The sequence below is a fragment of the Solanum verrucosum genome, unplaced genomic scaffold (assembly GCF_900185275.1).
Source record: "Solanum verrucosum unplaced genomic scaffold, falcon-dt-bn FXZP01000051.1, whole genome shotgun sequence".
Taxonomy (NCBI): domain Eukaryota; kingdom Viridiplantae; phylum Streptophyta; class Magnoliopsida; order Solanales; family Solanaceae; genus Solanum; species Solanum verrucosum.
Window position 1 is genome coordinate 1,137,400 of NW_026020110.1, and position 23,432 is coordinate 1,160,831.

Here is a 23,432-nt window from a genome sequence, read left to right on the forward strand (position 1 = left end):
AAAGTTCTAGCTTACCTGTTATCTCAAAAGAGAAAAGAGTTACTATCTCAAAAAGAGTTCTAGCTTACCTGAGCTAATAGGCAGAGGCTGATTATTGCCATTGGAGAATGGCACCATGATGCATACAAGGAAAGAAATAAGTTCTTCCCATCAGCATTGACCAGAGATTGTTTAAGAAGATCTCGAAGGTCAGACAACTCAGATGCAGTAAGCAAAATCAAGTTTAAGGCCTGAAATAGAAATAAGCAGATGCTCAGCGTTTTCTTTGAGCATTGGAGATGTGAAACCGACCCTAGGAACGCGTCATATTTCTAAGTTCTCTAATATGTTTTTTAATAAGTTTCTCCAATAAGTTATACTTAACAAATCATAATAACTGTCACTAACTATTTCACCCCATTTGTCAGAATCAAGATAAGTCTACTGCTAAATAATATGTCAGAAGTGAAACCTGAACCATGATAGATGCAAAATCCAAATCTGATTCCCCTTCAAGTATGGTAGACAGTTCACGATAAACTCTTTCAGCATCTAGAAGGACACACAGCCGACGAATTATCAAAGCTCCACGTCTGAGAGGAAGATTAAAGGTAAGATCTCAACAGAAAAGGACCTCAACAATGAAAAGACACAAATATCGCAGCACCCAAAAATGGACAGAAGAAAAACATTTACTTTTCCAGGAGTGAGTGATCAAGCTGAAAGTTGTGAACCAGGAACACAACAAGCTGGCGGAAGTGTTGAGGGTCTTCAGCTATACATGCATGCACCTTGAGCACCAAAAGAACTACCTGAAAAAGAATCAACAATATAAGTGGGAAATTCTTTATACAACTGCAACCCACAAAATAGCAGATGTGAAGATTCAATCAAGCATGTTATCTTTATAATTTAAGCACCTAAAAATTTTCCCAGCAACATCAATCATAACAGAAAAACCCACCCTCATTTCTCCACTCCCTTGCAAATAAAGCCCCTTCCAACTAAAGGAGGTTGACCATGGATCAAAACCAGTAATACAATGGTCTTTATCTTTAACTTTCTTAAAAGTAGGGGCTAATCTGGATTAAGATGAAATATGAGAGATGGGCAATTATCAGAATATGTAGTTCACTAAACTTAAAACTACGAAGGATTAACCAGATCAAGAATGAGTTCAACCTGCATTCCTTCATCAGATAGGAAGATATTCATAGCAATAAACTAAAAAGTAACAGCCAAACGCTACATGGTAGAAAAGTTGAAGTATAGGAAGACAATCAGCAGGCTTTTGATTTATTGCACAAAACGGAAAATATTTGCAAGGCTTGAAGCAATACCAAATGATGCTGGTGTTTTAAAACTTCATAAAACATGAGAATCAGAGATGATGTAGAAAAAGCTAATTGGCTGTTATCCGTAACACTGATATCACGAAGGTCCAAGAAAAAAGAAAAAGGAAAGGAACCACTTGTAATATCAAAAGTTTTAAAACTAAATTACATCAGGGTACCAAACCAAGGGAAAACCCATAGATACAGCTAAAAGTTGAGTTTCAAAAGCCAACCAAGGGACAAGAAAATCAGAAAAAAGAAACACAAGGTTGTCATGGCCAGGTCCATCACAAAAGTACTGTGAAATATAACTTGTGTTGATCATAACTGTGAACCTAGTGACATCATCTAGGCAAACTACATCATCTTAAGCAGAGCAAAGGAGTAGGAAGTACCTCATCAGAGGGGTCAGATAGCGCCTTTAGAAGAGTTTCAAGGACATCGTTAAGAAAAACTAAGACCTGTCTCAAAAATAAAAATGAACACCTACATTGATAAGCATTCAGGAACCACAGCAATGTAAGCAAATGTGAATGAAATCAATTATTTATAGACTGATAAAACGATATATTTGCAAAATCAGGGTATTATCAAAGAGTTCACATACAACATACATCATATTACTTCTGAAAGTTCAAACAAACATGGAAAATATTTTTGCATAACAAGATCACCAAAAGCAAAAAATTTATCTAACAATCAAATGGTAAAAGATGACTACATAATCTAGTCTTCCACTCTCCTGCACTTCATCCTCCTAGAAGAAAGAAGAGAGATAACTAGCAAGACAAGAACAGTGGCTTTTCTCCAACTGAACATAAAGGAATGGCCCATGCTAAACATATTGAATATGTTCAGCAATGGAAGTTAAAGTTCTGAAGAAAAGAAAGAAATATAAGTTTCAGATATCAGTAATGCAGCTTTCTAGTAGTAAAGTCTTTGAAATTCCCATGACTACTCACGTTAGGTATCCACGTGCATAAAGTAGTGCAAATAATAGATATTAAGTAAAACTCAGCTTACATAACCTCCTTCATGACCATGACAGAGCTTTAATCATCATGCAATAAGAAAAAAAGAATGGATCATGTAATTGAAACTTTCAGTTTTACCTCCGAGCGATGTCTATTTAACAGGGTTGACATCCAATGCAATGCTTCAATACGTGTTGCCTCCCATTCACTGGACATCTGCCTGATAAACCGATACGACAAAGTTTATACGAAATCTAGATAACATACATCATGAAAGCCGCTTCCATACAACCTCTTTGATTTTTGACAGTATATGCAACATCAAGGGAAAACTATTTCAAAATATCAAAAACTATATTCCCTCTTTAACTTCATACCTCATAGCAATGGAGAGGATTGCTCCTACATCGAATCCCTCAGCTGTATCAGCCTCAATTCCTCGAAGTTCTTCATTCGTTTCACGAGCAACCTGATTAGAGAAAGCAGAGAATAGTTAAAGAGAAAAATGAAGATACAGAAGGAAGAACAAGCACAAACATCAAAAAGAAAAGGTGGCATGAGTAGGGAATAAAGTAAAGTACAACAATTATAAGAGAGTATGCTTACAACTCTTATTTTCTCTTCCTTATCAGATATACAGGGCAAAATTGCTCCCAGAATGTCAGCATAATAAGGCACAAGCTGATCTCCACCAAGTTTCACAAACTCATTTATCTGCAGAGCAAAGCAGTATATTAGGATGGATATGACAAATTGAAGCAAGTAGCGAACAATAAACTATTATATACCAAAGAAAGCCCAGCTAGGGGAAGTATCAAATTCATATCAATAGAAAATGAAGCTAACAATGACAAGGTGCATGATGATCCAGGCATGTCAAGATCCTTACCCAAGTTATAGCAGTCAGCCTAGTAAATTCATCCTGCGAGCCTGCCCTTTGTACCAGTATTTCTGCCATGCGACCATAATCTACAGACTGGAAAGCAGTACTACCTTTAAAAATTAATCTAGAAAAAAGAGATAATAATTTCCTTTTTTATCAAAATATCTATGATTTACTCAAAAAAGAGTTCACTTCTATTTTCCATTTCTGATTTTTCGAAAGAAAAAAAAAAATCTTACTTGGAAAGGATGGAGACACAAAACCATAGGAAAAGATACCCCTACCATGTATAAATCAAAAGTCAAGCACAACTTCCAAAAGATTATTGATATCCACAAGCTACACTTGACAGTAAACATTTTTTGCATCATCATCACTCAAGTCTCAACTAGGCCATTATTAAAATAAAGAACTACACATTTGATTCTTTTTTTCATCCAACATTGGGTATCTATCCATGTGGATAAAGTAGTGTAGTTCCTATGAAATTCCTATGTAGAAAATCTTTGAAATACAACAGTTTAACAATCCACATGGGGCAGCAGTAATCTTACTGGAGAATTCTTAATCTCTTGTAAAAACTCAGAGAGTGCAGAATCAGCCTGTTGTCTAATTTCATGGCTATTATCACTCAGCATATTAAATAATCCTGCAATAGATCAATCAAAGTAAGACCACAATGATTTGCAAAAAATGACATTGAATCGCACAGGGCTCTTTACACTTGATATACAGGCACTAACCATCAAGAAAATCAGGAAGAAAACCAAGCATATCTATATCTGGAACACTGTCTAAAACTGTGATCCACCCAACGAGAAATTGGCGAACATAAGGATTGAGGACATTCATTCGTTCTCTCAACAATGGAATAAATTCTTCAATGCTGCATAAGAAACAAAATTATCAATTCAATGCTGTTTCCATTAAGACTCATCAACCAGAAAAAAGTAAATTCATTCCAGTTGAAGATATTAGTGGTATTACAGCTCACCTGAATTGATCACTCTCTGTGACAATGTCCTGCATCCCACAAAAGTTGCAAAACTATTAATAATTTATCAGATGAAATATCAAATGTGTGCACATCTTTCGATTAAAACAGATGATCATTTTTGGAGAGAAAAGACCGGCACTCCCATGTCAACAAATGTCCAGTCCTTCAGGCGAACACAACACATGTGAATGACAATAACTAAGAATAAGTAAAATGAGAGAAAAGAAAGAAGCCAAGTAAATCTACCCATAATTAACTATACTATTCTAACTACTCTCAACAACCACAACCATTTAAAGTCCTCATCGTCAATCCACAAAAACCCTCAATCCCATGTTGATATTACATGCCAATTTCTCTATCCTTGGATATATTTCATTTTTAGTCTTTCAACTAACCCTTCGCTCTATAGTCTTGCAATATCAAGTAGTACAACATCCAATGACAGGAAGAACTATTAGTTTTACCTTCACAAGCCTATCTAAAAGATGAGCAGCACTTTGCACATTAGCATCTGAGTCTGCTGAAAGCTTACATAATGCATCAAAGATCTGGTTGAAGAACACAATGAAATCTCCTCTTACGACCTGCAAAAGTAGCACAGTTGAAGTCAGAAAGAAAAAGAAAAAGCAAAAAAATTAGTATGCAGAGTACAAGTTATATCTCACCTTTGCTATATTATACAGAGCTTCACATGCATAATAACGCACTCTGCTATCTTGATCCGAGAAAGAATTTAAGACTGGCGGCACAATTTGCTGAAACATCACATCGCAGGGTGTAAATTGCATATTGAGAAGGAAGTTGTGGAATACTTGGTATAATACAAAAAAGTTTAACAGCGCCAGTAACACAATTGCCAACCTTTCCAGATCAATCAAATCACAACAACAAATCTAATAATCTATCTTGATCCGAGAAAGAATTTAAGACTGGCGGCACAATTTGCTGAAACATCACATCGCAGGGTGTAAATTGCATATTGAGAAGGAAGTTGTGGAATACTTGGTATAATACAAAAAAGTTTAACAGCACCAGTAACACAATTACCAACCTTTCCAGATCAATCAAATCACAACAACAAATCTAATAATCATGTTGAAAAAGAAGATTAAGAGAGTAAAGTTGATTTGAATTATAAAACCCCAAAAGCATAACCAATATGAAACTTTTCTATTGCAGTTTACCAACAAAGAATGCCGAAAATCAAAGCCTTTTCTCGACTCTTGGCAGAGAAATAGCTTAGTCTACAGCAGAAGACACAAAGCATAGCTCTCTGACTACAGAATATAGAATTAGAAGATAAAATAGATTAATAAAAGCTCAGGAATACATGAAATAAAAGAAAAGACAATCTTATACCATAGCCTTAAAGGTACTGCAAGCCCATATCTTTACCAAATCCTTTCTTTGAGGAGCAAGTCAACACCAACACAAAGCATAATGGAATATGCTCAACTTCACAATAGATAGATTAATTACTGATATAAGGCCAAAAAGTCATATATTTAGCTATCACTTGCCACACACTTAGTGCTTTTATTATCTCTTTGAGCATTGATTTTATGAAATACGGTTATGTTGGTTGTTTTTTATTTGTAGGACAAAAATGAAGGAATTTGAGCCAAAAGCGGATATATTAGAGCTTCGAAGGTGCAAGACCAAGTATGGTGATTAAAGTGAAAAAAAATCAAAGAAAACATAGTTAAAGCCACCGCAACGCGCCGTGCTATGTGGCCCGCGTTGCGGTAGCACTTGAGAAGCTCAATGGAACAAGAAAAAAGATCCACGGGCCAAATGTCTTGTCGCCCCTCGCTCATCTAGGTAGGCTGAGAGACAATAGTGTTTAAAAGTTTTAATGAAGGGTATTTCGTCCGGAGTTTTTAGGAACTCTATATATACATCACAAACACTATATTTTGAGGATTATCAAGCCTACGACGCAAATTAGGAAAAAGAACAATATTTTTGTAGGTTTTCATTGTGTTATTTTCGTTTCTTTCATTGAACACGTGTTATTCATGAATTCTTTGCTTCAAAATCGAATAATGTGTGGCAAAACTCCTTAATTTTAAAGTTGTGGCGTTTACATGAAGGTTGTAGTTTGACAATCGTATGCTTATGAAGATTTTCTACTATTAAATTACTTATTTTTGCTTGAGCTTCATTATTTGATTGCTTGATCACCTTTCAAATACTATTTATGGCTCGTAAATTGGACTCAGTAGAGAGAATTTGCAAGCGTACTAAGAAAAAGAAGAGTTTGGTCGTGAACCTTATAGAAAAAGGGGATAGACTAACTAATGTAGATAGGAATACACCCACTAGCCTAGCTTAGTTGGTACAGATGAAATAGACATGCACTTCAGTATCGACTGACGATCATAAGGATATAGGTGTTAGGAATAATCGAGTAGTCTTAGAGTTATCGACATGATGCTCAATAAGTGATATCAACCTGCAACAAGTAACTCAAGAAGATAATTAAGCATATGATTGGATAATTCAACAAGATTATTAAATTGCCACATCCCTGGACACTTCTCTCATTTGAATTACATCAAACAATCGTCAGCTTGATAAAACATTTACAGTTATTTCTTAGTTAAATTTAGCATAGTAAAACATAACCCCCAAAATTGTTTGGTACTTACTGATTAGTTGAAGTAATAATTAAAATTAGACGATCAATCCGACAAGCCGTAGTGGGTACAGTATCTGAACTCACATCATATATTACTTGTAAGGCGGCATACACTTGAACGTCGACCACTAATAATATTTGCCTTGCACTTAAGCAAAACAACATAGGGGATCATTAAGGCCCAGCTTTCTCAATATTTCCCACTAAAGTTCAGAAAAACTTCTTAGCAAAGCAAACTTGACATATTTTTTTTAAATTGTGGTACCGGGCCAGCTTGCGCTCACCAAGACTAATTCAACAAAGTACCAGTTACCTCCCACCAGCACATGTATATTGGGTAACTCTGTCCACCATGGCTTGGCCAAATTGAAAGAAATCACCTAGTGTTTTTGCCTCCGTTGGATTATGAAACTGAGACCTCATGGTTCTCAACCTACTTTAGTGACCACTAGGTGACACCCTCAGGTGTGTAAACTCAAGCATTTTTTTCCCATTAAAAATGCCAACAATCCTTAAAAGTCAACTTTCAACCTTTTTTTTATGAAGTAGATAAATATCATTAAAGAGCGTCATGAGGATGTTATTAGCAAAAGTATACAAAAGAGTTAGCTCTATCACAACCTAAGATAAAATCAAAGAGCTACCAAAATCCAATAAAGTGTCAACATATTTGTTTACGGGAGACAAAAGAATCTAGCTAAGGAAGTTACGTAGACAACTAGCTTTTAGAGAGTGATTTGAAGTAGAGACCCCATCAAAACATTTGTGATTACTTTCACTCCGAACACTAAAAAATTATTGCTGGCATCATTCTGCACAACCTCTTGATGGCTTTATCAACTTTCCAGCAATCCATTATGGGAGCACGTGAGGTATTAGTTGCCTTTCACGGTATATTGCCCTTCCTTGGAGTTTCCCCAAACCATTTTGTCTATGCGTAGCCCTTCACTTCTAAATCTGCTAGGGTGAGTAGATCATTGACTTCCCATTCATTCAAGTTTCTCCCAAATAAGGAGCTCCAAACATTGTTGTCTCTGCATTGACAAACAAAGCAGTCTTTATTGTTGGCAATCTGATAGAGTCCTGGATATGAAGCTTGTAAAGAAGTGTTGCCCAACCATCTAACTTTCCCGAATTTAACCTTAGACCCATGGACAATTTTGAAGGATACATGTGAGAAGAAGGCCTCCTGGTAGCTATTGATGTTCTTCCAAAGGCCAACTCCACGAGTGTCTGAGCTTTTCTTTGAACACCAGTTGCTCATTCGACCAATGGGCAATTTTTTTTTTGAAATTGGTAACTTTTTATATTCCTCAGCATTAAGGGCTATGCTGGCCACCTCCAAAAAAAAGACTGTTACAACAAAAGGAAAAGACTAAAAAGAAATACTTACAGAGATCCTATGAAGTCCACTAATTGGAACTCCTCTTCTATATCCTGTTCTTTACACCAAAAACCTAAAGTAGTAATTACTTTCCATTTGATCTTCTGTATTGTACACTCCTTTCCTTCAAAAATTCTCTGATTCCTTTCTTTCCATATAATCCACCATATACATGCTGGAACTGTTCTCCACCATCTTTTCTGACTTTTGCTGCCTCCCCTTTTGATCCAGCAGCTAAGAAGGTCAGAGGTGTGTTCAGGCATAGTCCAATATTCATTGGCTATGCTTGTAAACAGAGCCCACACCTGAGCAGTTACCTTACAGTGCATGAATAAGTGTTTGTTAGTCTCCAGAGCTTCTTTACAAAGGAGGCATCTGGATACTATGTTGATGCCCCTCTTCTGCATTGCCTCATGAGTCAAACATTTTTTCCTAGCAACCAACCAAGTGAAACACTTCACCTTGGCAGGAGCCACACTTTTCCATATTGTGTTCCAAGGTCCAATTGATCTTCCTGCACATCTTTTAAGTCCCCAGTTGTATAATCTATTCACTGAAAATAACCCATCTTTGTGATGTCCCCATGCTAATCTGTCTGGCTCTAGAGTAGTACCTGGGAATCCACCAATCAAGCCCAAACACTCCGCCATTCCATCAATCTCCCAGTTATTTAGCAGTCTTCTAAATATTATATTCCAACCTTGTGGTGACCACATCTCCTCTATCTTGCTGTTGGTATTTGTGCATATTGAGAAAAGAATAGGGAACAAGTCCCTCAAAATCCCATTTCCACACCAATCATCTAGCCAGAACTTTGTTTTGTCTCCTCTACCCACCACAATTTTTGAGTTGTTCTTTAGACTCTCCCAAAGGTTTCTGATGGTCCTCCACACCCCAACTCCATAAGTTTCATTAACTTCACTAGTGCACCAAAAATCCTCTTGCCCATATTTGTGGTTTATTATCTCTTTCCATAGAGCCTGCTCCTCCTGATTATATCTCCACAACCATTTTGAGAGGAGGCTCATGTTATGAACTTTTAAATTTCTCACTCCCAGCCCCCCATTTTCCTTGCTTTGTTGTACTACAGGCCATTTCACCAGGTTGAATCCCTTTTCTATCTTGTTCCCTTGCCATAAGAAGTTCCTTCTGAGTGCATCTAAAACCTTCACTATGCTACTAGGAATAGGAAAAAGGGACATCACATAAGTGGGTAAAGAATCCAGAACTGAGTTAATTAATGTAACTCTACCTCCCAGAGATAGGTATTGAGATTTCCATATAGCCAATTTCTTCTCTGTTTTCTCAATAATGCCATCCCAAATTTTTCCTGCTTTGTGCTCAGAACCCAAAGGCATCCCAAGGTAAACTGTTGGGAGCTTCTCTATCTTGCACTTCAAGATGCTTGCAAGATCCTCAATCTGTTGCACTTCCTTAATTGGAAAAATGCTACTCTTTCTCCAGTTTACTTTCAATCCTGAGCAAGCCTCAAAGACCACCAGGATCACTCTTAAGTAGCAAATTTGTTCCTGCTCAGCTTCACAGAATACCAATGTGTCATCTGCATACAAAAGATGTGTTAGTTCAATTGTATCGTTTACCCTGTTCTTTATGGAAAAGCCCCTTATCCAGTTATTCTGAGAAGCAACTCTCATCAATCTGTCCAAACCTTCCATGGCTAAGATAAATAGAAAAGGGGATAGTGGGTCCCCTTGTCTCAGGCCTCTTTCTGCTGGAAAAAAACCAACTGGTTCTCCATTTACAAGTATGGAGAACCGCGTGGTTTTAATGCAGAAATTTATCCAGCTTAACCATCTCCATCCAAACCCCATCTGCCTTAGGACATTGATTAGAAACTCCCAGTTCAAATGGTCATATGCCTTCTCAATGTCTAGCTTGCACATCAGTCCAGGGATTCCACCTCTAATTCTAGAATCAATGCACTCACTAGCTAGAAGTGCAGCATCTATGATTTGCCTTCCTTTGATAAAGGCCATTTGATGCTTGTTTATTAGCTTACTGATCACCTTTTTTAACCTTTCTGCCAGCACCTTAGCTATGATCTTGTATACCCCTGTGATCAAGCTGATAGGTCTAAAATCCTTTAGCTCATTTGCCCCCACCTTCTTTGGAATTAAAGCTACAAAAGTGGCATTAAAACTCTTTTCAAACTTTTGATGAGCATGAAATTTGTGGAAAGTTTGCATCACATCGTCTTTGATAGTTTCCCAAAAAACACTGAAGAAAGCCATTGTATAGCCATCTGGTCCAGGTGCTTTATCAACAGCACACTGTTTTATTCCTTCCAAAACTTCTTCCTCCTCAAAGCCTCTAGACAACAATATTTGTTCTTCTTCAGTGATTGTTTGAACATCTAAGATGTTCAAAGATGGTCTCCAACTTTCTGTCTCCTTGTACAAAATCTGATAAAAATCCACAATTTCATTTCTGATTGCAACAGGATCTGAAGACTCTTCTCCATTAATCACTAAGGATTCTATAGTATTGTTTCTTTTGTGGGATGTCGCCATTCTGTGGAAGAACTTGGTGTTCTTATCTCCATTCTTTATCCACTGAATTCTGGATCTTTGTCTCCAATGGATTTCCTCATTTCTAGCTACTTCCTCATACTCCATTGCTATATGAGCTTTCAAAAGTTGCTCATCATCTGTTAATGTTCTGTGCACTTGAATGTTTTCCCACCTGCCAATTTGTTCCAGTAGGTGTTCTTTTCTGACCCTCCAGTTGCCTCTATTTTCTTTGCTCCATTCTTTGAGCTTCTTTTTTAAGAAGCTCAATTTTGAGGCTAGTATAAAGTCAGGACTGCCGGTCACATTAAAGGAACCCCACCACTCCTTAACTTTGTCTCGAAAGCCCTCCACATTTAACCACCACTTCTCAAACTTGAAATATGATTTTTTGAAAACCTCATCCCCACAGATCAGTACTATTGGATTATGATCAGACCCCAAACTAGGTAAAGTACTTTGTCTAATTTGGGTGAACATTTCATCCCAAGGAAAAGAGTACAGGAATCTGTCGATTCTTGAAGCATTTTTCTGATTTTCCCCTCCTCTCCATGTGTAGGGTCCCCCAAATAAAGGGGGATCCACAAGTTCCAATTCATTGATGCAACTGGAGAAATCAGACATAGCCTCGAAAATTCTGCTACAATTGGTCTTTTCAGATGGAAACCTTGTGGTGTTGAAATCCCCACATACCACCCATGGCCCTTCACAGAAGCTCCTCATTGCACCCAACTCCTCCCACAGTTCCTTTCTCTCCCTCCCATCGCATGATGCATATACTGCAGTGATGAACCAGATGAGGTCTTGATTTAAACCACTGAAACTGCAGGTAATGCTTTGGTTTCCTCTTTCTACTGGTTCCCCTTTCCAATTTCTTTTGTCCCACATTATCAAGATACCCCCCTTACTACCTAAAGATTCCATCCACATTCCTCCCATCCATCTGTTTCCCCCCAACTGCTGCACATACTCCCCTACCTCCCCCCTAAGTTTCGTCTCCACCAACACTATTATGTCCACCCCCTCTTGTTGTATTCTACTTCTTACCAGACTCCTCTTGGTATCCATGTTGAGCCCCCTCACATTCCATGAAAATATTTTTAGCTTCATGATAAATGTGAGGTTGCATTTCTCCCTCTACTCCTTGTTGCACTCCTGGACTCTTTATCTTTGTAATTTACATCAAAGATAAGATTCCTTACTTCTTTGGGCACCATTTGGTTCTCACATGTCCCCGAGATGGGGTCTATTTTTGTTAACTCTTTGAGCCTCCTCTGGTCAATTTTCAAAAGTAAATTGAAAGCTTCCTCTGTGCACCCCTCGAAAGCTACTCCAAACTCTTTGCTTAGCCTCAGCAGATTTTTCTGTACCCATTCTGTTGCCTTGCCTTCGACTTCTTTGCTGCATTCCGAAGCATCACATTGAATGGGTGTTGGGTCACCCAGAATTGTGATTTGTTTTGAACTTTTCTGCCCATATAACTCAGCTTCTTCTTCATTTAGCTCTTCCGAAATTTGTGGAGATTCTTCAGCATTCACCTGTGTGTTGACTTTCGATTGTATATAATTGCTAATTGAATCTTTCACCTTTGTTTCTTCCATCAGATTCTGATCAGTTGAGGAGTATATAATTTCATGATTTTTTTCCCAGCGATTTACATCGCAAATAAAAGGTTCAGGTTCTGTCGGGCAGTCTTTTGAAAATTGGGCTTTTAACATGCCCAAATGACTTGGGCCAGGGTTTAAAACCAAGTGGCCCTCACATTTCGAAGGATACACGCGGAAAGAAGGCCTCCTGGTAGCTATTGATGTGCTTCCAGAGGCCAGCTCCATATAGTGTCTGAACTCTTCTTTGAAAACCAATTGCTCAGGGCCAGGGTACCATATTTGCCATCTACTATCTCCTTCAAGAACCCTGCTTCATTTTGGCCATATCTCCATAACCATTTCATCAACATGTTTTTACTATGCAGTCTAAGATTTCTAATTCCCAACCCCCCTTGGGATTTAGGTTGAGTGACCTTGATCTATTTCACTAGAGGAATTAATGTGATTGATTATTGTCTTCCCAAAGAAATATCCTCTTAAAGGTTGTCATTGTTCATCAAAGTAAGTCTACCCCCATTTATAGGTATTGTAATAGTCATGTAGTAAAATCTCTTTTCAACCTTCTCAACGACATATTCCAAATTTCAGTTGACTTGAATTTAGCACCTAAAGGAAGTCCAAGATAGGTAGTGGGGAAGGATCTTGTCTAGCAACATAAGATCTCTACCAACTCCTCAAGATTGTGAATCATATTGACCGGGTATATATATATATATTTTTATTTTTTTTTATTTTTTATTTTTTACTAAGGTAACAGTCTTGTGTATAAATCTTCAGCACTACAGGCTGGGATCCCAAATTTACATGATGGAGCTACATACAGTTGAGTATACTCAACAAATCTAAACTAGATCCTACTTAATCTTATAAAGAACCTAGAATATGTATAATAGCTATAGGATCATCTACATACTCAGAACTACACCACCTGGTATATATGCTCTTCTACATGTTAATGTGCTATCCAGAAATGACCTCAAACAAGAGGAGAGTGAGATTGAGCTGGATGACTTGGGTTGTTTCTGCCCCACAAAATATCCAGAGAAAAGAATTGTCATTGAAAATGAATTATTTTTTTGACAATGACGGAGAAAAGAATTGTTGATAGATAGATTCTAAAATTTGGTCAAGACGAACTCAGTATGTTAACGTCAACTTTCAACCTTGCATGAAGTCCAACTGAACATTCCTTTTTTTGTATATTTTAGTCAATGAAAAGATAGACAAATAATCAAATTACCAAGTCATATCATCATACTTCTACATTGGTAATGGCTTTTCTATCGATCCTCAATTACTAAATAGTACATGTGAAAAAGAATAGAGTTGAGGCAGAACTCTGCTAGATTATTCCTTCAAACTATTGGGGTTTAAATAACTATTTTTACATGTCCTAAAAAGTAAAGGAAATCAATACAAATAACAGGAGTAAATTAAGCTACCGAATATATTTACATATATTTTATAGAATATTCACAAGGTTTCTAGTACTCCCCCTCAAGTTGGTGCATACAAAATATGTACCAAGTTTGCTGCATATATAACTTGCTCTGGAACTAGCTAGGAACTTGATGATTATGTGTGCAAGTTGATCTTTTGACTGCACGAACCTTGTGTGACGATGTCTCCTTAGAGTACCTCCTCTCAGGCAAAATGACAATAATCTTTGTGTTAGGTCCTCTTGTAAAATACCGAATTCGATGCAATGTGAAATCCAGCTTCATTATCACACACAAGTCCTATTTCATTAATCTCTCTAAATTTCAACTCCTTTGGTAGTTGCTTGATCCATGAGTTTACATGTCCTCATTCACATAGCGCGATACTCTACTTCTACACTAGATCTAGCAACTACACTTTGTTCTTACTTTTCCAAAACACCAAATTTCCTTCAACTAGAACACAGTATCCAAAAAAGTGGATCATCTTTCAGAGGGTGGTCCCTCCGGTCTGCATCTACTATCCAATAATTTTCTCAGGTCCTCAGCCTTTGTAAAGTAATCCTTTCCCTAAAACAAAATTTTATGTATTGAAGAACGTGAATAACTACATTCAATAACTGTCACAAAGAAAATCAAAGAACCTTAGACTGGAAGGGTTTAAAAGGTGATGTTTCAAGTTGGTAATTTCCTCGTCATCATTACCTTTGATGACTATGTATACAACATAAACCACCAAGTACATGCACAAATTTAAAGCAGAGTGATAATAAACACAAAATGATCAGCTTCACTCCGTACCATGCCAAAATCTTGAATAACTACACTAAAACTTCTCGAACCATGCTTGAGGAGACTGCTACAGGTCATAAAGTGCTTGTTGTAGTCTGCACACCATATTGCTAAGAAGCAACAAAACTAGGTGGTTGCTTCAGATATGTCTCACTTGATCCTCATGAAAAAAGAAATTTCAAATATCCAACAAGTAGAGAGGACAATGGCCAAAAACAGTCATAGATAAAAAGACATAGATTGAAGCAATCTTAGCCACAAAAGAGAAACTATCACCTAGTCAAAACAAAAACATATGTATAACCCATAACGGCTAACCATTCCTTTAAGCGATCAATATCTATCGGGGCCAACCTTTCCAGTATACACCCAACGACAACCAACTGTAAACTTATTAGAGGTAGAGGAATGAGCTCTCAAGTACCACTAGTATGTTAGGCAGACATCTCCTCAACCATAGCTTGTTGCCATCCAAGATAAGAAAGACATTCACTTGTAGTCTCAAGATAGAAAACAAATCATAGTGTGATGATATAATGCAGAATGAGCAGATGACAAACAATGATAGCTCAGCAAGTATAGATAGGATGAGAGTTACAAGTAAATGAATATCTTCTTGAGTAGCTATGGGAGAACTTCTATGTAGACAAGTCCATAGCGTGCAAGGACTCTAGCGACGAGCGTGAATAGTCTATTTCCCAACAAGGAGCACAAACAATGATCATAAGTCAGAAGTGGTGGAGGTGAAGGAAGGGAATAACAAATGTTTTGATGGCAAGGGTAGCAACATTTAGAAGATAGAGTCAGAGTCTTAGTTTGCTCTATTTTTGTGTAAACTAGAGTGTGAGTGGGGGGAGGGGGGGGGATATAGTAGCACTGGTTGACTTCATAGGTAACTTGTAAAGTTCTTCTACTCTTGAAGTCCTCTTGGAGAAATTCCCATCCTTTTGGTGGGTGTAAGATTCTTCCTCGTCATTTCTTGGATGTGTTTTTTGTGAATACAAAGTCACCCTTTTCTCAAAAAACTAGTGGAGGTGCAAATAGAGATCTAGAAGATGGAGTGGAGGGATGGACTATGGAGAAATCTTTTTTTTTGATTAAAAAAAAAAAAAAAAAAAAAAGAAAGAGATTTCTCCATAGTCCATCTCTAAATGAAAGAATCGGTATAACCTTGTAAATGTCTAGATGCTCTAGAGAAGAGTTTGTGAAGTAGGATCAACTTCAAAGAAAGTAACATCAGATGACATAAGGAATTGCTAAAGGTCAAGTGAGTAGCATTGATATCCTTATTATACCCTCGAGTAACCAAAAGAAACACATTTAAGAGCATGAGGAGCCAATCTGTCTTTTCTCAGAGCGAGGATATGGACAAAGCATGTACTCCTCCAAAGACATGATGAAAGAGAACAAAGTTAACTAAACCAAATAGTGTGTAGGACCTAATTTTAAATAGAAACGGAAGGCATATGATTAATTAGATGGCAAGATGCGACTATTGCATCCCCCTAAAAGCACAATGGAACATTTTTGGTCGATGAGTACGGTGTGTGTAGTCTCCAACGATGTGCCTATTTTCTCTTCACAACCTCATTTTGTTGTGAGGTGCAAGGACAAGATATTTGATGAAGAATTCCAAGGAAAGACATAAATTGTTGAAATTACGATGATAAATATTCCTAAAAGTTACCTATTTCAAAAAACAAAAGATGATAAATATTCCTATGCATTATCACTACAAAAAGTGCAAATAGAAACACCAAATTGATTTTGTATTTCCACAAAAAAAGTTTATAATACAGAAAATAATTTAGAATGGTCTTTCATTAAGAAAATTGAAGTACACTTTATGTGATCATAACTGAAACTAACAAAATACTTAAAACCTAAACTGAACTAACTCTACTAGGACCTTAATTATCAGAATGAGCTAAATGAAAAAGAGACTACACGATTACTAAGACCACATGGATAAGTAGTTTGGGTGTGCCTCCCCAATTGACACGACGCACAGTCAAATTTAGATAATTTTAACGAGCTAGGTATCATCTTTTGAAGTCTAAATAAACTAGAGTGTCCCAATCGTCTGTGGATTAAATTTGGAGAGTTGGAGACTAAACAAACTACAATGGAGCCGGAAGAATTGAGATAATAAAGTCTATCTGTCCTTCGCCAATCATCCTTCCCCTGTTGAAGTATTATATAACAAAGAAGTCACTAAAGAATACGATGAAACAATTTAAGGCTCTAACCAAACGACTGATTGACCGAAGGCTAAAGGGACAACCAGGGTCAAAAAAAATTATTCAGTCAAGGAAGGTAAGGAAGTGGCTTGACCAGCTCTAGTTGTCATGGTCTAAGAACCATTAGATAACATAACAATGAGAAGGGATCGAGAATAAGTAATATTAGACAATAAAGATTGGTTACCAAAATATGATCAGAAGCACCTGAATCTATGACCTAAGGACCAAGTGTGGTGGACTATGAGATACAACCAACATGATTACACATCTGAGACATGGAAGCTATTGTGGAGATGTCTGCTTACTCCCTTGATATGGAAGAAAGTCATTGTATTCTACCTCATTAAGGAGAATAGTTTATTGGTTGGTTATTAATGGATTCGGTCTCGGTCTGAGCTACATGAACATTCTTTGATTACCATTTAAAGAGTAGCACACATCACGAGTATGGCCCAATTTGTTACAATAGCCACACCTTGACCAAGTTTCCTAGAGCAGCCTTCATTTCTATTTCCAATTGGAGATGCTACAATAAAGAGTTTGCATATGAGATTGGATGACTAGACGACATAGGTCATAGGTGGTGCAGCCTGTCATAATAATCAAACAAATAGGGCATTTGAAGCCGGGAGAATGGGGTAGCCAAAATTTGATCACACACTAAGTCAAGGTCAGATGGAAGTCCAGCAAGTGTAATATCTTAAAACATCTTCTAGTGTTGCTCCAATTTTTATCAACACTTGAAGTAGCAGGCTTTAGTTCATTAAATTCATAGACAACTAGCGTGAACTTGTCCAAGATAGGTAAGAAAAATCCAAATCTTGTTTTTTAAAAGGACAGACAACCGAGAAATCACATTATAAATTGGGATATAACATTTGCATAGCCTTTTCCCAAAGTAAGTGGTAAGGACAAAACAACATCATCAATTTCGAATCAATAGACTACATAATAGAGCATCAATCTTCTCCCATTCTCCCCTATCCTTTTCATCAATATTTGTAGTCTTTTTAATTAAGTGATCTTTAAACACCTTGTCTCTTGCACCACATTTGACCAGAAGAAAACCAAGATAAGTAGTTTGCACTACCTATCAAGGGTTCTAGGGAGATACCATGGTTTGGTCTGCCGGAAACCATATAGGTTAAGCCCCAAAAATATCTAAAATATCAAATCTGAGAGACATAACGCGTGTCAAAGTAAAAAATCAACCAAACATCAAATATATGGTAATGTAGATGTTTCAAGAATGCTATAAGTGTCAAAAACAAAATTCATTTTGATCTGAGAAAAAAGTTGAAGAACAGACGGCGTAATCTAGAAATTCTTGCTGAAAATAGAGGAAGTTGTTGAAAAGTGATGGAATCAAGATGTATAGACTCAGTTTGAAGAGCCACGGGTGAAAAAAGATTACTGAAAAATGGCACGAGTGAGGTGTATGGCGTCGGAGATCTGGAACTGGTGGTGGCGCATGAGTGACCCATAGTAGTGGAATTTCTCAGGTGGAGGTTGCATGAGGATCCTGATCTCATTGGTGGTATTGGTATATGCACAATATCCCTAGAGAGTATCGAAACCTCAAAACAGTGGTGGTGTTGAAAAGGTGCTTGAAAATTCTATTTTCTTATTTTTAATTTATTTTCTCACTGAACACTTTGATACCATGTGAGAAAGAAGAGAGTTGAGAGAAAATTCTGATTGATTTTTCCCTCAAGCTATTAGGGTTTAAATAACTATGTTTACATGTCCTAAAAAGGGAAGGAAATCAATACCAAATTACAGTAGGACTAAATTAAGTCATTGAATATATTTACATATATTCTAGAATGTTCATAAGGATCCTAACAGTATAGAAAGTTGAATCTCATAAAGGATAGTATGTCGTATGTACATTTTTAGTAAGACAAAATTATAAAGAAAGAAATGTTCAACAAAGAAAGATGAAAACGTATAAGGTCAATGGAAAAGTATAAAAAGGACCAAAATCAAGAATGGATAAAAGTAAAAAAAAACCATTGAAGCGTCAATCAATTTTGTTGGGGTTCACAAGTTAATATACATAAATTTTCTCAAAAAAAAAAGTAAAAAAAAAGTAGACTATCAATTTTAAAATTAATTAGAAAATAAATATACAAACACAAGTTTTTCATGATCCTAAAAGGTAAATACAAGAAGTTCAAAGCTGAGAGATGGGTTGAAAACTTGAAAATTTCACCTTGTATTTTCATTTTGTCTAGCTTACGGTTGCAGATGGGTAATCTCACTGGTTGAGTTTGAGCATTTGATGAATTGAGTTTGGGCTATCATTTGCTATGGATCAAGATGGGTTTTGACCAAATAAACCCATCAAAAAAAAAATCATTACATGCCCAACCGTGAAATGTTGGGCAGGTTGAATGGGTTTGGACTAGCTTTGTCACCCCTACATCAAAGCAATGTCTTTGTAGAAGTGTTTGTAAGCCAAGTAAGCATCAAAATACTTTGTAGTACTAAATATTTATGAAGAAAATTCCATGCATAAAAATTAAATATCTGAAAGGGGAAAGAAGAAAGTTACCCAAACGATATCTCCATAAAAGTCTACACAATACCTAAGCACTAGAATTCTTTACCCTCCACAAAGCAATTTTTCCTGGTTTATGACCACCAGAAACAATAAAGCTAACATACAATTATCATAAGCTAGCACAAATTGTTAAAGCACGGTTTCCGTAAAATTCAAGGAATAGATGCAAAAAGAAAAAAATCACTTCATTCAGTTGTAGTTTTTACCATTCTGGAGAAGGTTTGGAAACAAACAATAGTGATATTGAGTTGAAACAACAAATTCTAGCTGGGTTAAATGAAGCACCAAAGTCTTTAATCAGGTCAATTCGTAATCAAGAATTAATTATTTCTTCTTATTGAAACTTTTTCTGTCTCTCTTACTACTTTTTGACCTCTTTCTCTTTTTTGATGCACAATCTTGATTATGCTTGGTTGCAAAATATAAAATACATATAAATGTCAAATCCACATGCTTACTCTATGTACTTATTAATTTCTACATTAGTTAAGAAGCTAAGACGTGTTCACATCCAATAAATATGGGAATCACAATAAAGTTACCAGTATAAAAAAAACATGGGAATCACAAAACACAATAATCATTCTTTTGCACCTAAAGATGTGACTAGCTGTCAATGAAGCTGAAATGTGAGACCAGAATATCCCAACAAGGAAATACAGAGTAAATGATTTATATCCATCTGGTTAACCTTGTTGGAAAGAATTAGGTGGTAGCAAGCTGACCTAGACATGATAGTTATCAAATTAATTAATCATTCTCTACTAATACCTCAAAGTAACAGAGGAACCACTAACCTTCCTATTACTAACCGCTATAGTAAAGATTTTCAAAACTCAAAACTGAACATAGCAATGCCTTACCTCAAGATGTTGAGCTGCTTCTGAAGTTAAACCAACAGTTACAGCAGCCAATCCTATCAACCCTCCCTAAACCAATATTAAACAAATGAAAGTTAAAATAGAATGTTGACCAAAAAAATATTAAAAGAAGAAAAAAAAAAAGCTCACTTTGCGGTGATTAGCCTGCGGGGAATATGTATACTCGTTGGTCAACAAATTGATGACTGCAGTGATCTTGTCATGATCACCAGCTACTGCCAATTGCTTCACTATCCCTTCCAACTAGAGAAATATATGTGGACTCAAGATCCAAACAAAAAAAGCTGTAAAAGCAAAGAAAAGAGTAATAAAAGTACCTCAAGTGCGGCATTTTTGCGCTTCTCGTACAACTTATCAGAGAGATTACGCAGAACAGCAGCAGGAATCAAATATAAAGCTTCTGCAGTAGCCATATCAAAACCCTAAAACAACCTCAAAACGTAAAGAAAAAGGAAAAAAACCCCAATTCATGTCTTGCTTTGATCTTCCTTTAGTCCAACTCCAACCCAAACATCTGAGTAAAACCTATGGGTATATATTTGGGCAGTATGTTCGACAAACCGCAAGTAACAAGAGATCTAAAAGGGGGAGAAAATCACAGAAACATTAGAGATTTAACTTGGACTTTGGGATTTTTGGGTTTCGTTTAATTTTGGGGTAAAAAAGGGGAGAGGAGAGGAAGGACTCTTTCTGCTTCTAACGGTTCGATGCTATCGCCCACCAACCTCTTTTCTTTCCATTCTTTTCTTTCTTTACTTGTTATTACTTGACACCCTTGTGTTTTCTCTCTTACTCATTAATCATATTTTTTATGTGAAAAAGGATTAACAAAAATGTATCCTAATGCAATTTGAATTTAAATGTTTCAACTTTGTCATTTAGAATATATATCTATTATTATATAAATGACTTATATATATATCATTTTTCTTTAACGAAAGTGAAAAAATAAATTTTAATTTAATTTTTAAATTATTTTCTTTTAAAAAATATAATCCATATGGGGTATATTTATCCTCCTCACATGTATTTTCTTTTGACTTTTTAGTTACAACTAATTTAAATTTATTATTTTGATGGTCAAATTTATTTATATTTCACTAATTTTCTTGTAAAATTTATATAGATGCTCCAATTTTTTTGCAAATACAAAAACTAAATTACAATATAGCCGAAAAAATAGTTTTTAAATTATAATATAGCCACACAAAAAAGTAGTTTTAGATTTCCTCTTTACACTAAAGAATGAAAGAAAAGAAATAAGAGTAAGAAACTCAAATAATGATCATCAAAGAAGTCAAGAAATAATCTGTGTATGAAAAAAATTAAAATATACCTTGAACTTTGCTAGAAAGATCATATATACCCCTACATGATTTTAAAAAAAATTAAAAGTCAAAAATATAAATTAAAAACTATTTTTTTCACTTTCGTTAGATGAAGGGTATATGTGAGTTCCTTTTGTAACGGTAGGGATGTGAGACATTTGTATAACGGTAAGGGTGTATATGTGCCACTTTCACAGCGAGGATATATCAGCTCTAAAATGATAAAGTTGAGGGGTATATCAGACTTTTTTCCCTTGTATTTATAAAATAAAATGGGAGGAGATTACAAAATGGAGAATCGAACCTCACCAACAAAGTGAAAGTTTAGGTAGTCAATCAGCTGAATCACTAAAATTCCCAAAATAAAAATGCTTATTGTTTTATTAGAAAATTTATGTATTGTTAATTAAATGAAAATTAATGATGGGATTAGGATGATCTTATCTATATGATATTTATTATTAATTTAAAAAGTAGATGATGTGATTTTATTTTTGTAAATAAAACTATATTATTAAGAAGAAGAAGAAGAAAAAGATATTTCTCACTTTTTTATTCGTTAATTAAAATTAAAGGGATTTTACAAGAAAAGAAACATGAAACTAGATCTTTAGAAATAATATATTTATTAGGAAGAGAATGAGTATGAAAAGACAAGAAATAATATATTTATTAGGAATGGACTTTTTTTTTACTCATTTAGTGATAATAACAGTATTTTTCAACCAAACTATTAACGGCATGGGTATTTTTAGACCAAACTATTAATAAAAATGTCATGATCCGAAAACTCAAATCATGATGGTATCTATCAAAATCAATTGGTAGGTAAACCAACACATATCCCGAAACGGCAGGTAACGGGCCTACTGAGCAAAATTTCAAAATCAAAGGAATAAGCAGAAGAGATGAAATGACATAACTATAACAAAAATACATGATCCAATCCCACCTGGTGAATGATGGTATAAAGCTACTAAAACGGGTATAGACTCCAAAATTAGTAAAATAAGTATAGACTTGTCTTGAGTACAAAAGACTAGTCAAAAACTACATACAAATAGAGATGAGTCAAACTAGAATGTAATCAGCTCACCCTCGATCTTTGAATATCCCAACTGTTATACACAAGATCAACGATGTCAGTTGGTGCTCAGATCTGCATTAGGGAAAAACAGATGCAAGTGCAGCAAGAGTACCTAAACAACGGGTACTCAATAGACATCATAGATCGACTAAGCTTGCTTGAAAAGTAAATGCATAATGTAAAGCGAGGAGTAAAATGGTATCAATGAGGCAGAAGAACTATACGTCTAACCAAGTGCCTTAATAGTCTAACATGACGCGGAAAGATAAGGTAAAGCAGTTGACTAAAATCTAATTGGACCCCTGTAAGCTCAGAAGGTACACTAATGTGCAATTGAAATGAAAATAACTCAAACGGACCTCCATAAGCTTGATGAGTACACATAAGAGCTAAAATTATTCCTAGTTAAGACTAGATACATTTCAAGACTGGAGAAATCGAAACTTAAACTGGAACCACAACTATAGTTATGGCACCCCAAAAGAATCTAATAGGATCATGCTATCAAGACTCGAACCCAAAAAATTGCAATGCGCCGTAACAAGGCACATAATACACCTAGAGGCACCATGTAAGACACTTAACATATCATAACATAAAGCATTAGAACAATAAGAGTAAAAATGCATTTAAGTCCAAAAGTTTCATATAAGCAAAGCGGAAGTCTAAACTTGTCTCATTTAGCCATCTATTACAATACTTGAGCCAAAATAGGGTCACAACCCAAAACAACATAATCCGAAAGTGAAAATACAAGAATGAAACT

At 35.9% G+C, this 23,432-nt stretch overlaps 1 protein-coding gene across 1 annotated transcript in view; it reads right to left on the reverse strand.

Moving 5' to 3' along the window:
• Window positions 1–20,979, reverse strand: part of LOC125825378 (protein VAC14 homolog) — a 29,953-nt gene extending 8,974 nt beyond the window's left edge. The window contains exons 1-16 of the mRNA XM_049504722.1: window positions 20,569–20,979; window positions 20,381–20,494; window positions 20,234–20,299; window positions 4,836–4,925; window positions 4,635–4,754; window positions 4,165–4,193; window positions 3,914–4,056; window positions 3,725–3,819; window positions 3,177–3,263; window positions 2,894–3,001; window positions 2,665–2,756; window positions 2,426–2,507; window positions 1,709–1,774; window positions 676–791; window positions 452–572; window positions 69–230 (exon numbers count right to left, since the gene is read on the reverse strand). Of these exons, the coding sequence (XP_049360679.1) occupies window positions 69–230; window positions 452–572; window positions 676–791; window positions 1,709–1,774; window positions 2,426–2,507; window positions 2,665–2,756; window positions 2,894–3,001; window positions 3,177–3,263; window positions 3,725–3,819; window positions 3,914–4,056; window positions 4,165–4,193; window positions 4,635–4,754; window positions 4,836–4,925; window positions 20,234–20,299; window positions 20,381–20,494; window positions 20,569–20,664 (1,587 nt within the window). The 5' untranslated portion in view covers window positions 20,665–20,979. The remainder of the gene's footprint in view (window positions 1–68; window positions 231–451; window positions 573–675; window positions 792–1,708; window positions 1,775–2,425; window positions 2,508–2,664; window positions 2,757–2,893; window positions 3,002–3,176; window positions 3,264–3,724; window positions 3,820–3,913; window positions 4,057–4,164; window positions 4,194–4,634; window positions 4,755–4,835; window positions 4,926–20,233; window positions 20,300–20,380; window positions 20,495–20,568) is intronic.
• Window positions 20,980–23,432: the final 2,453 nt, after the last annotated feature.